The following is an 18,083-nucleotide window of genomic DNA, read 5'->3' as shown; positions in this document are numbered from 1 at the left end:
GTGTAGGATCCCCTGAGATTATAGTTACAGGTGGTTGCAAGCTGCCATGTGTGTCCTTGGAGTCAAACTCCATTCTTCTGTGGTAGCAGCCAGTGCTCTTCACTGGGGAGCCATTTCTCCAGCCCTGCAAATCTATCCTTTGTATGTGAATCTAGTCAGTATTTGGACAAGCATGTTAGCCAAGACTCCTCTCATAGTGACTACATGTACAAAGGGATATGTCCCTGAATGCTAGGAGTGGCATTGAGTTACAGTCCTATGGAGCAAGGTGTGTTCATGGGTAGACCTCTGTTTAGAAGTAACTCTGTCCTTACGTCGTCTGTGGGTCTGTTGTTTTCTGTATTGTTCCTGAGACTTTGGAACAAATGACAAAAGCTGTAAGAATCCTTCGTGACTCTGAATTACCTGACATTCAAATTGAACTATGTAAGGGTTTAAGAGGCTTAAGAACACACTTATATCACCTGTAGATTACATCTATCATGAATTTGTGAGGCATTTCAGTCATCTTTTAATTACTATCTTTTAATTTTAATTACCACATGAAACAATGTATTGTCATGACATTTTCATACTTAGAGACACCGTTGGGTTTGGTTTAAAGTCGGCCCCTACTCCTCCTCCTGCTTTGATGGTCCCTTTCCCCTCCCAAATGGTCTCCTGCTTAAATGTCATATGTGTACGCATACACATTATTTATTAATTTAAATCTAGATTTCTCCTCGGAGAAAAATACAATGACGTTAGTATCAGTGCGCCATGTTCTTAGAACACAGGTTAACACGAGTCCATACTGTGTCTGTATCTGATGGAGAAAAAGGTGTGTCTCAGTCACTGTTCTTTTGCCAGGAAAAGACATCATGACCAGGTCACCTCTTGTAAAAGAAAAGATTTAACTGGGGACTTGCTCTAAGATTCCTAATGTTAGTCCATTATCATCACCATGGCAGGAGCATGGTGGCACTCAATGCTCTGGAGCAGTAGCTAAAAGCTACCTTCTGGTCCACAGGCAGGAGGAGAGAGGCTGGGTCTCTCATGGGCTTCTGAAACCTCAAAGTCCACCCCTGGCTTCCCACTTTCCCCAACAAGGTCACGCTTCCTAATCCTTGTAATCCTTTCCAAGAGTTCTGGTGCGAAACATCCAAATAGGCGTGTGGACGCCATTCTTACTCAAACCAGCACAGGTTCCATTGGCCCATGCATTGCCACCTCTTCAGGTAAAACTTGGGCTCCTCCATCCCAGGTCAAGCTAGTTCAACTGTCACAACTCATTTATAAATTCCTTCTGCAAGGGAGTATTAACCAACAACAGCCTCTGCCCGCCCCAAATCCCAGTACTTAGGAAATGGCTTCCCTTGGCTGCCTCCTTTTCCTCAAGGAACACAGAGGCGCCTGAAGCAGCCATTGAAAACATTGGCGGCCGGGAAAGGGAATAACACTCGAAATGTGTATAAGAAATACTCAAGTTAATTAAAAAAAGAAAGAAAGAAAGAAAGAAAACTTTGGCGGCCTCATTCCTCAGCTCCTGCTCCTCTGCTCTGGCCTGAGTGGTGTGTATTTAGAAAGTCATCCCCAGGGCCAACACCACCCTCCCAAAGCTACCAAGGGGACACTGGAAACCCTTCGGTAAATATGTCGTTTCCATTCTAAACCTGTGCCAAAGGAAAAGGAGACACATATGCAGGCCATCGAGATGTTATGTGTAGCCAGGTAATACAATTATTCCTCAGTCGTACAAACATTTCCTTGGGGTTAAATGAAACAAAAACTGGTTTTATTTGATCCAGGTGTTGCAGTAGGAGAGAAGGGTATCACAGGTCTTAAGGAAGGAGCCGGGGGGCGTTCGGTGAGTCGAGTTCCACCATGCCAGCCCTATAAGGAATGGAAGCACACAAAAACATGGAGGTCGCTTGGCATTCCTTTCTCCTAAAAATATCCGGGCTCTTTGTTTCACTCGTGTGGCAAGGTTTTCACCACTGTCGTGAAAGTGTCTGGTGTCTTCAGAGTCACAGAGCTGTGGAAGAGTTGAGGTAAACTGATCAGAGCTAGGGTAACCTCTTCCAAGTACAGACATGCACAATATCCCGAAAACAGCCACAAGAGGCGTTCGAGTCCCTAAGAACAGGCATACGTTCATATATTTATAGGTGAGCTTCAAGGGCTTGAGAGACGACTCAGCAGTCAAGAGCAATGGCTGCTCGTGCAGAGGACCCAGGTTTGGTTCCCAGCACCGGTATGGCAGCTCGCAACCATCCGTATCTGTAGTTCCCAGGGGTCTGATTCCGCTTGAAACGCCTGTGTTCAAAAGCATGCGCGCGAACACACACACACACACAAACACACATATTTACACACACACACATTTACACACACACATGCACACTTACACATAAATAAAAATAAACATTTTAAATGCTTTTTAAAGCAGCGTAGGATGAAAGACTGGCTCTTAGGAAGCAAGAAAGCACCAACCCAGCATTTACAACTGGGTGGGAGCTGTCAAAGCCGCTCCAGTACACAATTTAGACCTCCTCCTAGGGAGCCAGCATCTAGTCAGCTCCTGCAGGTTCTTCTTCACCTTTCTAGAAAAAGATAGAGAAGATGACTAGAGGGAAAGACAGTCTCCAAACTCAGGCGGAGGATTAGTAGAGCCCTGTCATCATGGTGGGTTAATATTCAGGGCCCTTTAGCCGACCCCTGCAAATTCTGGTCTTTTGAACTGAGTCAGCCCCTGTCTCCCTACTGGGCTTTCCTTTCCTTCTCCATCTCGAAGACAGGCTTGAGAATCGGTGGTAATTGGTTTGCTCAGGACTTCAAAAGGCTGAGGATGTGACTACTTGAAGCCTTCCTGGGAAATACCACAAGGGCCTGAGAGGAACAGTCTGACCAGAAAGAAAGGAGAATAAATACCTCTGCTGCCCAATGGAAACCATGAGTCAGCATGATCTGGTCAGAAGTCATTTGGCTGCACAAGTGACGTATCTGCCCTCCCCTCCCTCCCCCTCCCTCCCTCCCCTCTCCTCCCTCGACCCTTCTCCTCCCTCTCCCCTCCCCCCTTCTCCTCCTCCTCCTCCTCCTCCTCCTCCTCCTCCTCCTCCTCCTCCTCCTCTTCTTCTTCTTCTTCTTCTTCTTCTTCTTCTCTCTCTCTCTCTCTCTCTCTCTCTCTCTCTCTCTCAGCACTGATCAGAGTGGGGAGACTGTACAATTTTAATCTCATTAGATACTACTAGGAATTATGGGTGTAGAGAGTGGTGTTTCTATTCTCGCTCGGCTGCATCGGGACTTTGGGGAGCTTTGTGGTACAAATGGGACCTTTAACATTCCCTGAATTCACACAAGCTGGTGCAGTAGGCAAGGACGTGAATTTGGGAGAAGAAATAGTTACAGCTGTATTCACTCCTGTGCCACACCAGCAAGCCCTCAACTGCAGTTTCCGGTTGAGATAAAGGTTCCTGGTGTCTCCTGTGTGCTTCACGTAGGGAATGACAGCTAGCGGCACACGTTAGCTCTCTCGCAGGAGATGGTGCCGCTTCAGCAAATCTCTGACACCGTGGTGGAGTAAGACAACGGAAGTCTTATCCCTTGCTCCTTTTTTGTCCCGGTGGCTGATTGGCAGTGGCTCTGACCCCTTTGTCGTCATTCCGAGACCTCGACTGTAGTGACCACCTTACCTAGGGTTGCAGACTCGTGATACAGGGACCAGAAAGGGAAAATGGCGGGACAAGGCGACAACCCCTGAGGTTTGTTTTGGTTTTACTTAGAGTTCATTCCTGCTGCTGATTACTGGGGGAAGTGGGTCTTATGGCTAAGCTAACATCAGAGGAGAGCCACATGGCTACTGGAAACTGTTGGCTACTGGAAGCCTAAAAGGGAAACTGATATTTATGTGTATGCTTTAGATATATATTTGATTGTTTACTTAAAGGAAATAATACAGAAAGTATCCATAAAATACTTAATTCGTAAATGTACGTATATTACAGATGTCATTACTATATGATGTGCGTCATATACACATGCACATGATTTTCTCAATGTGGATGAAAAAGAATAATTTAAAACAGCCCTATTTCTTAAAATATGCTCACCCACCTTTTACTCTGGTAGAATTTATTTCAGTAAGCAGATTTGCTACTAATCTAGCTTGCAGATGGCATTTCAAAGCCAGGGAATGCTGCTAGCATTCGGAGGAAAGGGCTAAGCAGGGTGTGGCGGTGCACACGCACTCCCGGGAGGCAGAGGCATGCGGGTCTCCGTGCACTTGAAACCAGGTCTACAAACCGAGCTCCAGGACAGTCAAAGCCGCTACACCCTGTCTGGAGATGGGGGATGGAGGTGGAGAGGCTGGGAAGATAAGTTAAACGTGCTGCCTACTCTTACAGAGAACCTGGGTTCAGTTCCCAGCACCCTTAGGGCACATCACAACGGCACACAGCAGCCCCAGAGGATCCAACGCCCTCTTCTGGCTTCTGTGAAAACTGCATTCATGAGAAAAACACTCAGAAACAAGCACACATATATTATAAAAATAAAATAAATCCTCAAAGCAAAGAATGGGTGACGGAATATTATATCAGCAAGTGACCGTAGCTTTGGAGAGAGAAAGACACTCGCTCAGAGCCAGGGTCTGTTCTGATGGACTGGAATTAGGTGCCACCGAATAGCATGTGTCTCTGAACTCCCAGGTTTCACCCTCCTAGGGTCACAACCTTGCTGACAGAAGTGTGTTTGTTATGAACCAAGAAAAGGGTTACTTAGAACTATGGTAGATAAAACAGGTGTTTATAAATTGACTTGATGCTCTGAAAAATGTAATGATTGGTGATCTTAAGTTTGCCCTAGATAACCTGTATTTTAGCTTGCCTTCATTACTTAGAATATCATATAAAGAAAATATTATACTGAAAAACACACTTGCTACACACACACACACACACATACACACATACACACACACACACACACACACACGAATCATTCAGGTATTAAAAACATCAAAACAAACTTAATACAGATTCACAAAAGTGCAGAAAAAATAAAATAATGGATCCTGACATCAAGCGAACTTGAGGGTGGAGAAAACCGTAATATGGTGCCTATACCTGTAATTTAGTTTATAAAGCCCTCCTGGGAGATGGATCTGGGGAAGCAGGAGCTCTGTGTAATCTTAACGAGCACTTTGTTCACGACCATACAGAGATGAGACGGATAGCCCGGCATTAACTTGGACAGAACCCGCCTCATAAGCACTTAATAAGCAGGGGCCTTCGCTCGAGAAGTTCTCTGTAAAGGCGGAGGCGTGATTTAAGTAATGTATCTGTCATGAGCCTAACTCGTCGGTATGAATTGTCCTAAACTATGAGCCTGTTGAGATCTTAACACCTTCCAGATACCATAATCCTGGTAATTGGATAATTGTATTCAAGGAGACATAGCGTGGTAACTGAGCCATCCCTCACGGCTACTAAGATCTTTACAAACATGATGCATGGTATGCTTGCCCGTTCACTGTGAGGAAAAAGCCAGCGGTCCCCAAACCCACCTCCCTGAATCACTCCTGCCAAGGGGTTTCATGAACAATTAGGAAGTAGCTGCTTCCCACTGGAGCCAGCCAGTCTGTGAAGTTTGCAGGAGATTTGTAAGGACAGTGGACATGTATATGCCAGTAATAAAACTCCAGTAGTAAAGCCCTCACCAGCCAGATTCCTGATAATCCATTCTAATGTGGCCCTGGTTTGAATTGTTGGTTATTTAGAAAGACGACGTAAGGCCTTTGGGATAGCTAGAGAAGACTGTGTGTTACGTAGAGCACATTCCCTCGAATGTACTTAGAGCACTTAGCTCGGCTTAGCTGTTTCGATGGGAGCACCAGTTTAAAAAACACAGTAAGCCTGTAACGTGATAGGAACTCTGCAAACTCGTGCAGCAAACCCTTGGAGCTCAGTAAAGCTCTTGCCTTGACTGGGGTCATCCTGAGTCTGGTACTGCCGACGGTTTGCACCTACGTCGCCAAGTAGTATCTCCTTTAAGCAACATTGTGTAAGTCTCCTCCACCTCCCTAGAGGTTCAGCTTTCTCCACTGTCAGTTAGCACCAGGAAGGACTTACTAAAGTGTTTTCTCTTGGCTACACTGGTCGTTATAGCCCACAGCAAAATACAACTTGGTGGTATTCCAATATCACATATTTAAGAAATCGTTCCCAACAAAGTAAGTTTCATGTTTTTATAAATAACATCATTATCTGGGAACATACTCACAGTGTATAATTATGCTTGTGAGTAGCAGTCAAGCTAAGATATTATGATGTCACCACGCAGGCGGATAGCATACATTAAATTATGTGTTGGTGATGGGACAAGACTTAATTCTACTTTGATTGTACCTTTTGGGTTTTCTTTGATAATGTTTTTAAAACTGAAAATGTACAATTATTTTTTTTTAAAAATTATACTATTCTATAAAAACATATCACCAGTCAGGTGTTTGTGTCTAGGGTGCCCTCGTTCTCATACCCACAGGAACATACAGCTTTCCAGCACTGTTGAGATCGTCCCCACTCCGATAGGTCCCCATGTCCCCACCCCAACTAGGCCTGTCTCTGAACAGATTCCCTGACTTTCTCTACGCCAGAAGCTTAGGTGAGGAGTCACATGGAGCACAGCAAAACCGGAACCCAGTGAGGATAAAAACAACTGAGCCAAAGCCCCTGACTCCCTGTCGACGCACAGACAGGTCACACAGGAGAGGACCCAGCCCCAAACAGATGCCGACTGAACTTGCTGCATGAGCCAATCAGAAGCCTGCTTGCTTTCTGTTACTAAATGAAAATCTGAAAGGCAAAGTTGTTTCCAGCCCCCAAATGCAGTTGACATGAAACCGTAGGGTTCATCGGTCCACACTGTGAGAGGAGGAGGCTTTTCAGGAACACAGGTGGTGTGTGGTTTGGGAGTCAGGGTGGTCGGCCTCCCTTAAACCAACCAGAAGAGGTTCCTCACATAGAAAAGAGGTTCTGCTATTAGAACTGGACAGTGTTGACTCATCCTCTATCCCTAGTGCCCCAGCTGTGTTCTCTGTCCTTTATCCACTTGGGAGCCAACTCTGTTATCTGATGCAGAAGCTTACGTCTGTTGGGTTCATGTATGCACAGGGCTTTGGGCGGCCTTCAAAAGAACATTGCACAAACTTAGGTAACCGCTGTAGAGTTAACTGACATTATTACCTGGAACACTCACAAAACCGATATGGGAGGAGCTAGGAACAGGGCTCCATTGGGAAAACACTCGCCGTGCATATTTGATCTCAGTGGTGCACACCAGCACAGAGACCGTGGAGGTGGAAAGGTCCCCAGGGCTGGCTGGCCAGGTAGTCTAGCTGAATGTTGAGTTCTTGATTCAGTGAGAGACAGACATTGTCTCAAGCAACCAGGCAGACGAGCATAAAGAAAGGTCAACCTTAGACCTCCACATTCTCACACTTGTGTGTGGGCATCTGCACACGCATGCATATGAGCACACATGCGCACACAGCTCCTCACTTAATTCTGTAAAAGTCCTGTCATGATACCTAGCCAAATGTATCACATTCTCCCCAGCAAAGGACAATAATCCCTTTGATTTCTCTTCCCCTTACTTCAGGTACTTGAGGTCTACTTCATAGACCATTGAACAACAACATCAAAAATAACCGAAATAATTCAGGAGTCCCAGAGGGCCCACTGTATCACCCTGGGGGTGGGAATCGCCTTTCTGTCCCACGTGGGCACACCGTATGTGTTACCTGTCTGATAATCCCTTGGAAGCCATCTTAGTTATTGAATCAAAGTCATGGCATAATCTGGGTTTAGACTACAACCTGGATTTCAGCATCCATTGGGACTCTTGGGTCACATCCGTGCAGGTAAAAGGGGACGTCTCTAGTCCAATGATGGTAGAGGTCTGTGGGCTCCTTTGTCCAGTGACGTTCTTGGGTTCCACCCCCATGGCATGTGTTCCTTTTTTTTTTTTTCATCAAGAGAGCTGCAATGAGTTGATGCGTTCCTGGAGCGGCTACAAGGGCAGGTGAGGGTCGCAAAAGGGAACAAACAGAACAGTCAAATGTGATTTTAATGGCGCTGAATGCTTTTATACAATTTCTATACACTGATGGTTACCAGGGGCGCATTAACACATAAATGTCCATGGCTTTCCTCATCGAGTATCATTTAAATCCCGTTAGATAGAGCCTTGTGAAATGACGCTGGCACTGCGACTTCCTTCTAATTTCCCTGTGTTTGGGCCACTGCAAGGGCCCTGCGGAAGCAGCATTTGTCTGAGAGGCATTAGAGGGGACTGTGGGTGAGCCAGAGACATTGTAAGACCCCTCTCCAATTCAGCTCAACAGTCAAAGTGAAATTTCACGGTGGGAATTAGACGAGATGGTCTTGTGGCTGGTTGGTGTGTTTGGCTCTTTGACTGCGATCAAGACTGTAGGCCACCAGCCATCACCCCCTTCTGTTTTCTTCACATTTTCTTTGCCTGCCAGGCTGCCCCATGCTGGGTGCACATACACAGCTCTTTTGTCCTTTAGATGGATACAGTCCCTATTGTTACATAATGACCATTGTCTCTTGATACATTCTAACTCTCCCTATTATTGGAGTAGAAATCTCCGCTCCCCTCCGGAAAAACCACAACAGGCCAACGTGGTTCCATGTGGAAAGGTTTAAGGGGAGAAGAGGGGTAGAAGAGGAGAGGAGTAAAGGCCGGCCATGTGGAGGGAAGTGGGGAGGGGAATGGGGAGAGAAGGGACAAAGGGGAAGAGGGAAAGAGCAAGAGTGCAAGAGAAGAGGATGAAGAGGGGGCAAACAGCCATTTTATAGTGAGCTGACTGTTGCCAGGTAAATGTGGGGCGGAGCATACCTGGCTGTTGCCAGGTAACTGTGGGGGTGGAGCTTAGACAGAATACCAACACCTACTCTTCCGGTTTCCACTTACCTAACATATTAGTAACTTATCTCATAATAGTGACAAAATTCCTGAAAGAATAAATTTTAGGAAGGACCTGCTTTGCCTCACAATTTGAGGGGAGCTGGCTTGGCATGGTGGGGAAAGGCCTGCTCATATCTGGACATTCTGGGGAGCACAGAGATCAGTAGAAAGAGACTGACCTATAACCCTAGTGCCAACCCCCACTCCCCAACCCCCAGTGATCCACCCCCTGCAGCTAGGTCTCACCTCCTAAGGTTCTACCACCTTCCAAAACACTGCCACCACGTGGGGACCAAGGGTTCATGATCCCTTAAGGCACGTTTCCCGTCCAACCATAATGCATAGTATCGCTTTCCATCCTTCCATTTTAAACCCTATGTGCCCTTAAACCCGAACAAGTCCTCCGATAGGAAAGTATCTTACTGAATCTTCCTGGAGAACGCAAAGGGAGGGCGTGTGGTAGACCTCTAGACCAACAGAAAGGCAGTTGCATATGAATATCGAGGTCTAAAAGAGCCTCTGGCAGTGGCTTGGTGAGTGGCATTTTCTAATTTGCTATTATTTACTCCCTGCAAAATGAGTATGAAACCTAAAAACCTCGTCATAAGAGCATGGTTTATTTGAATGGCTGACGTAGACAGGTTCTAGCTAAGGTTTGATTATTTGTGTCTGGGCTATGAACAGTATTTCAATTCATTATCAGTGTTCCTACTGGGGGAAAGGACACGGTTTGGAGAGACTTGGGTGCAGTCACTCTGCCTCCCCTCCACCCATCCCTGTACCTGGCCATAGTTCTCAGTCCCAGCAGATTTTCTAGACAGATCCCGCGAGCTGTAGTTTCTCCCACATCTTGCTGTCATTTAATTCCAGGGGTTTAATGTGTTTCCCTGGAGTCCCATTTCCCTCCGAACTTCCGTATGCTGAAAAGTCCCTGACTTTTCAGGAGGTCTCTCTGGGTCTTCATTCCCTGATTCTTTGGAATTTTTTTTTTTGCTGAAGGCTAGGTTTTAATCACAGTACAAACAAAAGTAAGACAGAAAAATGCACAGAATCGATGCGATCCACTAGAAAAGGCAGGATTCTTTGATTCCTTACCCACTTGTATAACTGAGCTTAAAGCAAGTCTGGAAATCTGTGTTCTGATTCCGGCCCTCTGTTTCATACCGAAGTAGGCAGCAGGTCTGCAGCTTGAAACTGGAGCCAGTGGTCCACAATGGTCAGAATTAGCAGAAACTCCTCAACTCAGACAAAACCCAGAACCTGAAAGTTTCCCGTCCCCGGGGTGGCAGCAGATACTGAAGGAAGGAAGCACATCTTTAGGGGCTAAGGTCTGGCCTTTGGTTTGTTCTTAATGTAAATTGAATAGCTTTATCGTGTCAAACGTGATGAGCTTTGACTGTGAGAGGGCCCAGTCCCAGGCCTGAGGCCCATGCTAGTACAGATGGTTTTTGTGCAGAGGACTCAAGAAAAGCCTTCACCACAAGTTCTGAGTGACAAGGAAAACAAGCGGAAATGCATTGACCCAGCAGCCCAGTAGCCTAGGAGAGCTTTGGTTGGGACATTTCTCTAGGCTTCTTACTTCTATTTGGAGAATCTGAACTTTTGACGGATGAACTTCTCTTCCCTGGGCTGATGTTTATCTAAGAGCGTGGCGGTTGAGAAATAATCCAGAACTCACAAGGTCAGAGCATGGCCTGGTTTACACACTGTCCCTCCACCCATCTCACCCCACAGATTCCCTCAGGGAGGCGACTAGGTGGGTTGCTAGTGGATCCACCCCACAAATGCTCCCCCAAACGACCCACCACAATGGGTGTGGCCCTCTCCTCTGGCAGCTCCATGGGCCTCGGGCCTCAGGATCCTCTTCCCTCTGCACTCAGTCTGAAATCATTCCAAGCTGCTTGCCCAACGAGCATCTTCATGCAGCGTACTGGGAATTAAAACCGCCAGTGAGGCTGGATTTTTGTAATGCCTTCGTTTGTGAGAAAATAGACTACCCTGTTGTGTTTTCTGATCCTGAATGAAAGAGTAAAGTAAGGTTGAATAAATAATCTAGGGCTTATCTTGGAAAGTTTTAAAGGGCCCATTAAAAAGCGGATTATAATTGCTATAGTAAGCCGTTCTTCTCCTCTCTGGTCACCTAGTTCCTTGGTGCATAAAGACAGTATTTTTCCCTGTGGGACACTCGGCCTTTGTGCTCTGCCCCGGAAAGTTGGTTATCATCCATGAACTATGGCTCCACAGAGGAGATGACCTGAGCACACACAGACTGAGTGCTTCGAGCGGCCTGCACCTTCTCTGCATCCTCCCTTCTGAGTAGGCTGACTGACGTTCACAAGGCTACCTGGGAGCAGTGCTGCTTCATCATGGCTCCCACGGAGCACACCAGCGGAACCGAGGTCTGGACGTCAGACTCACGATGCTCTTCTTCTTGTCCTTTTTAGAAATCGAGGCGAAGGAAGCATGTGACTGGCTGCGAGCTGCCGGGTTCCCACAGTACGCTCAGCTGTACGAAGGTATGTGAGCATTTCCCTCCGCTCTTTATGGAGAGAGCCAACCACTTAGACCCCGCCTGCTTACTGGGTCTTCACTCTGACTGCTGTGGACGCGCGTCCTTCCCCCTCAGCCTCGGCAATTCTAAACTTGTTCTGACGCAATTGGAAATGAGTTCCCCGCCCCCACCATCGCCACCTCACTTACTGCTTCCCCCTGGAGATTCCTGTCTTCATTTTCTTCCCAGTGTCTGCCGAGACTCACTTTCCAGAACTTTCCGCCTGTTCTTTCCCGTTTTGTCATTGTGCTCGGTTTTCCTGAGATTGAAATGAATTCATCGTTAATAAATTTCCTAGAAGTCTCAAAACTAGTTGTTTTGGGATAACCCTTAGTTCTGCTTGTTTTACAGGAAAAGATGTTATGGGTCTTTTGAGTTTTGGGTGATTGGCTTTTTTTTCTTCTAACATCATACTTCTGGTCCTCGATTCTTTAGTAAATAGCTAATAACTATTCACTATCTTAGTCACTTTTCTACTCACTATCTTAGTCACTTTTCTACTGCTGTAATGAAATATGGTGTCCAAGGCAACTTACAGAAAAAAAGTTTATTTTGGGACTTGAAGTTTCTGAGTGTCTGCGACCATCATGGCAGGACACACAGCAGCCGCAGTCATGGTGCTGGATCAGTAGCTGAGAGCTTACGTCCGATTCTAACCAAGAAGCAGAAGGGAGGAAATACGGGGAATTGCATGGGCTTTTGAAATCTCAACCCTCCCCACTGACGCCCCTCCCCCAACAAGGCCACACCTCCCCCACTGACGCCCCTCCCCCACTGACGCCCCTCCCCCACTGACGCCCCTCCCCCAACAAGGCCACGCCTCCTAATCCTTCCCAGAACTGTTCAACCAACTGGGGACCAGACACTCAAACCTAAAGAGCCAGTGGGAGCCATTCTCATTTAACTACCATGTTTGTTTAACTATATCTCACGCTGTCCAAAATTGTGATTAAATCGTGACTGTTTTGCGGATCATCCTTACACACCACAAAGCAATCAGGCCCCAGGAGTGAGCAAATGACACACTTGAGATCCTCCATGAGGAGTTAAAGCTAGTAGTGGTTATCACAAAGTTGTGGATGAGACACACACAGAGGAGGATCAAGGGCGTACAGTTATTAGAGCCATCACTGCCACAGGCCCAAAAACAAGCGCCTCACACACACCCCTGGAGGGAGCACACAGATGGCCGCAGGAAGAACCACTGGATGTGTCCTTGCACTTCAGCCATGGCTCTCCTTTGACCAAACACAAAAGGAGCCCGAGGGCACGAGTTCCTTTGGATGCCATCCACCTTCACAGTGGGCCTCAAAGCATAAGGCAAAGTACAAGATGGTGGGTGGGTCTGAGGGCTCAAATGACGCCGGTCCCGAGCACAAGAAAGCACAGCAACCGCTCTAACTAGTGGCACAGACATTGTGTTGTGTGTACGTAGGAAAGAGACAACAAAATCAGTCCTACTTGTAGATGACTCCTGTCCTTTCCCCAGACGTCTCCAGTTTATAGTAAAATCCAAAAGTTTAGTGTTTTTCTATTTTGTTCACTTAAATTCTGTAAGATCAAAGGAGGGTTAATGTTGGGATGTAGTTTGAAGCTTAGACTCTCTGACAAAAGTTTTCAGAGGGTCATGTATAACCTTTTAGACAAGGAAGGGAGGAAGGAAGGAAGGAAGGAAGGAAGGAAGGAAGGAAGGAAGGAAGGAAGGAAGGAAAAAAGGATTGATTGCTATAGTTTAAATCTAAACAATCCCCAACCCCTATTCTCCACCAGCAATTTACTCATTAGGAAGGGAAAACCCAGGATGTTAAGTGATCTTGGTCCTAGTTAGGGTTCTGTTCTTGTGACAAACACCGTGACCCAAATAAGAAGGAAGAATGTGTTTCCGCTTACAGCTCTCAGGCCACACTCCATCACTGAGGGAAGGTAGGGCAGGAACCTGGAGGCAGGAGCTGATGCAGAGGCCATGGAGGGGTGCTGCTTACTGGCTTGCTCCTCTTGGCTTGCTCAGGCTGCTTTCTTACAGAACCCAGGACCACCAGCCCAGGGATGGCTCCACCCACAGTGAGTGGGATCCTCCCACATCAATCATTAGTCAAGATAATACCCCACATATTTGTCTGCAGGCCAATACAATGGAGGAACTTCCTCAATTAAGATGTCCCCTTCCTAAACATGTCTCAGTTTGTGTCGAGGCAAAAGAAAAACAACAGGCTACTCCTTACATGGATGGGTAAAAAGTAAAAAAAAAGAAAAGAAAGAAAAAAAGAAAAATCCAGCCTTTTTGATTCTTGATGAATCATATATACATACATATACATACATATGTATATATATGTGTCTGTATGTATGTGTATGTATATGCATATATGTATGTATATATATATGTATATATATGAATATATATAATGCTATAGCTACTATGAGATTTAATGTGAGCAGTCCACAAGTATCTAAGCTATGTGTAGCTCAGAAACATGTACATGTCACATGTTTAATCCACATTCATCACATAAATATGATGAGACCAGAGCTTGCTTTGTGACTGCTACTATTCAGAAACCAATATTCAGTAAATATTCACACTTCCACTGTAAAGTAGCCATGATGATTGTGATACCCACTTAACAGTTGTGGGAAAGTTACTTTGCCCTGAGCAACACAGCCAAGAAGTAATGTGTGCTTAAAACCCTGGGCTCTGGTACCTCTGCTTCTCACTGTGATGTACAGTCCCTCGCCAGGAGGGTGAGGTGTGGTTCACTGGGGACCATGAGGGATTAGGTCACTTCGAAATACTTTGAGTTCATACACTTGACTGGATTCTTTTATATAAAGACAAGTGGTTGTGTCGTCAAATTGGAATGTCTATGGCCAAGTAAATGTGTCAGTAAACTGGCATGTTTAAACTTTTACTGTGTAGCCCATGCTCTGTGTCCCTAGAATGGGGGTAGTGTCTGCTTCCAACTCAGAGGAGGATTTAGAAATGCCAGCTTCATCATAACTGGGAAGTACAAAACAGAAAGAGTGGCAGTCATTAGAAAGTCAATAGGAAAGTGTGGACCGACATTAAAGTTGGCCGTGGGCCAGTATGTTGAGTGAAAGCAAAATGTTTCCCTATGAAAAAGAGGCACCTAAAATGAAAACTGTATGCTGGATATTGGCAGTTACCACCCGAGTTGGCATGAGTTCTCTTTTGGGAAACAGTCATGGGGTTGGAATTTCTTCTTTTGTGGCATCAATTTGGGGACTTCAGGATGTCTAAAATTTTGCTACACAAAGAAGGAAGGAAGGGAGGAAGGGAAGGAGGGAGAAAGGGAGGGAAGTAGGAAGGAAAGAGGGAGGGAGGAAGGAAGGAAGGAAGGAAGGAAGGAAGGAAGGAAGGAAGGAAGGAAAAGAAAAACAGATCTGAGACTTTTAAACTTGGGCTATTTTTGGAAATGTCCATTTTGAAGGGAAAAAATGGTTTGCCAAACTGAGGATTCTGTGACGTCACCTGTCTGGGACCTGTCCTGTGGTGAAGGACGTAGAAGCTGCTCTTCATGTCCTCCTGAGGAATGTCAGATAAGGATGGACATGAAGGGCCCTTGGCGTGCGGTCCTGCCCGAGGTTTAGTGCTTGTTTTCATACTTAAGCCGCACACTCAGGAACATTTTCTGTGATTAAAAATAACACCGCGTGCTATTTTTAAATGCCATCAGCAATAACAATACGCAGCAACTGTGATTTAAGATTTAAGAATGGTGATTTGTGCAGAACTTGGTGGCCTGAGTTCATTGGCCAGCAAAAGGCATAAGCCTCTGTCTCCTCCTTTCTCTCTTAGATTCGCAGTTTCCCATCAACATTGCGGCTGTCAAAAAAGACCATGATTTTCTTGAAAGGGACCTTGTAGAACCTCTTTGCAGGTAAGCCAGATGAGTGAAGTAACTTTGTTTTTTTGTTTTTGTTTTTCTTCTTTCTTTCCTTGGTCTGTCTCCATTTGGGCCACATGAAGTTGAAGGTTGAAGTTTACAATTGAGCATATATGCAGTGTGGTCACATTGTATCCTGAGGACGCTCCTGTTTTTACGGAGTTTAAATCTTTATGGGAGGGAGGGGAGGGGAGGGATGCCAGACATTAGATTAAGGAAACGAGTGGAAGAAGAGGAGAGAAGAAAAGACGGAAGGGGAGAGGAGAAAGAGAGAACAGGAGGATGGATATTGCAGATTATTGTTAAATGGCACTTTTAAAAGGCTAGTTAAGGATTAGGGCAGTGAGGTGGTGGAAGGATTCAGGATGGTCAGCCATCTCAAGCGTCATCAGGGTAACGCCTGAGACATCCTTTGAGGATGCTCAACTTGACCTCAGTTTTTTTTTACATATATAAAGTCAAGTGGTTATATCTTCAAATCAGAATACGTAAGGCCAAGGAAACACGTCACCAGACTGACACATTTAAACTTTTATTGTGTAGCAGATCTTTTAAAGAGGCAGAGATGTATATGTGCAGAGCTCTGTCAGACACTTGACAGAGGAGTTGGAGAAGCCCAGGTGAAGCAATGTGGCATGAACAGACAAACCAGTCAGAAACTACTGAACTTCGCTCAGCTCATAAGCGTAAAGGTCCAGTGGAGTCTTTATTTAAGATAATCAGGTTCCATGCGAAAGGTCAGTTGTGTCTGTAGAACTTTGCAGTTCCATGGCTGACACTCTTTTCCAGAGGTCGGAGCTGGGGTAGGTGTCAGCCAGGGCAGGACACTTCAGTCTTCCGGCCACATAGAGAGGACTTGGAGATCCCATACTGATAACCTCAGTCCACTGCTCTTCCTTATATGTCCTGCGTTCGGCAAACTTGACTGTTTAATGATGAGCATAGAGATACCAAGGCATGCCAGAATGTCGTAAATAATCTTAGCTTTGCCGGATCCCCAACGTCTGCTTTTCTGTTCTGAGCTTGTGATATGAGAAAGGAAAAAAAAAGTAGATTTGTGTTCATCTCTGCTATTCACAAAGACAACACTGTGTGTCTGCTTAAGTTTAATAAATCAATCCTGCCCCTTTAAAAGAGAAAAGAATTCTGAATCATAAACTTGGGGACTGGCTGGCTGGCTGACTGAACCGGTTAAATGCACTTGCCACCAAGCATAATGACCTGAGTTCGACTCCTGAGACCCACAAAGTGGGAGGAGAGAACCAAATCTCAAAAGCTGACCTCTGACATGCATGGTGGCATCTGTACACACACATATACACACACACACAAACACACACACAAATACATACGTACACACTAACACACACATACACACACTAAAATACATCAAATACACACACACATATATACACACACATACACACACACACACATTCTAAAATACATACATACACACTAACACACACATACTCATATACACATTAAAAAACACACTCACATACACACATACACACACTAAAATACACACATCAAAATACACACACATATACACACACATATACACACACACACTCACACATAAACACACTCACACACACCCTAAAATGCATACATATGCACATAAAGTCATGTATGTGAGTGGATACAGGCTATTTAGCACAGAAAATAAATATGCACACGCGTGTGCCTTTATGAGAGCTGTGGGGTGCAGATGATTTCCTCGTGATTCTTCGAAAGCTTGGACTTAGAGTCTCATTTCCTCTCCTCCATCTGGAAGGCACACCTGCAGCAGGGACAGATCCTTCCAAAACACCATTCATTCCACTCCCAAGGCGGGCTGGCCTTTTCTCTAAGTGTTGAGTATATTCCTGTTGGCTGGCATTTTAAAAAAAATAATTTCTATTTTTAAAATTATATTTTACTCTTTTCCCATTAAGTCTTCTAAATTTGCTTTCTCTGAATGGACTTATTTTTTGCATTAGATTTATTCATACTCTCTCTCCACACACTCTCTCTCTCTCTCTCTCTCTCTCTCTCTCTCTCTCTCTCTCTCTCTCTCTCTCTCTCTCTCTCTCTCAATATGGACTAATACCAGTGTGCAGTCAAGGCTTGAAAAGGTTCCACCCACTACTCCGAAGCCACCATTCCCCTGCTCCCAACCCCTGGCAACCACAGATTTATTGCTGGTGCCTACATTTTGGCTCCATCAGGAAATCGCGGAGATGACACCGAATAGTAAATGGCTGTTTCTGCCTGGCTTCTTTTACTCAGTGTTACATTCTTAAGATTGTTAAGAATGTTCTAAATTCATGTTAATTTCTGTTTCAAAAATATATTCCTTCCCACTGTATAGAAAGACTTTGGGGCTCTCCAGTTTGAGGATATATTGACACACTAACATTGATCTATGTGGTTTTACGAGAACGTAAATATACACTTCATTTCAATAAAATCCAGGAATGGCACTGTGGGGGCTCATGACAAATCTGTTTTACCTTTTATTTAATCTCTTTTTTCTTTATTATTTTTTTTCTTTTTTATTGGATATTTTTTATTTACATTTCAAATGTTATCTCCTTTCCCAGTTTCCCATCCATAAACCCCCTATCCCATCTTCCCACCCCGTGATTCTATGAGGGTGCTTTCCCAACCCAACC

The 18,083-nt window shown here is 45.2% G+C and overlaps 1 protein-coding gene across 5 annotated transcripts in view; it reads left to right on the top strand.

Annotated features, from left to right (window-relative positions):
• Positions 1-18,083, top strand: part of Stard13 (StAR related lipid transfer domain containing 13) — a 210,722-nt gene that overhangs the window by 137,077 nt on the left and 55,562 nt on the right. For all 5 annotated transcript variants that reach the window (XM_032886565.1, XM_032886563.1, XM_032886564.1 and 2 more), the window contains exons 2-3: positions 11,412-11,483; positions 15,336-15,417. In XM_032886565.1, the coding sequence (XP_032742456.1) occupies positions 11,412-11,483; positions 15,336-15,417 (154 nt within the window). The remainder of the gene's footprint in view (positions 1-11,411; positions 11,484-15,335; positions 15,418-18,083) is intronic.

Source organism: Rattus rattus, chromosome 16 (assembly GCF_011064425.1).
Source record: "Rattus rattus isolate New Zealand chromosome 16, Rrattus_CSIRO_v1, whole genome shotgun sequence".
Taxonomy (NCBI): Eukaryota; Metazoa; Chordata; class Mammalia; order Rodentia; family Muridae; genus Rattus; species Rattus rattus.
The sequence above is the reverse complement of the archived record's forward strand: the minus strand, read 5'-3'. Positions and strand labels throughout refer to the sequence as shown.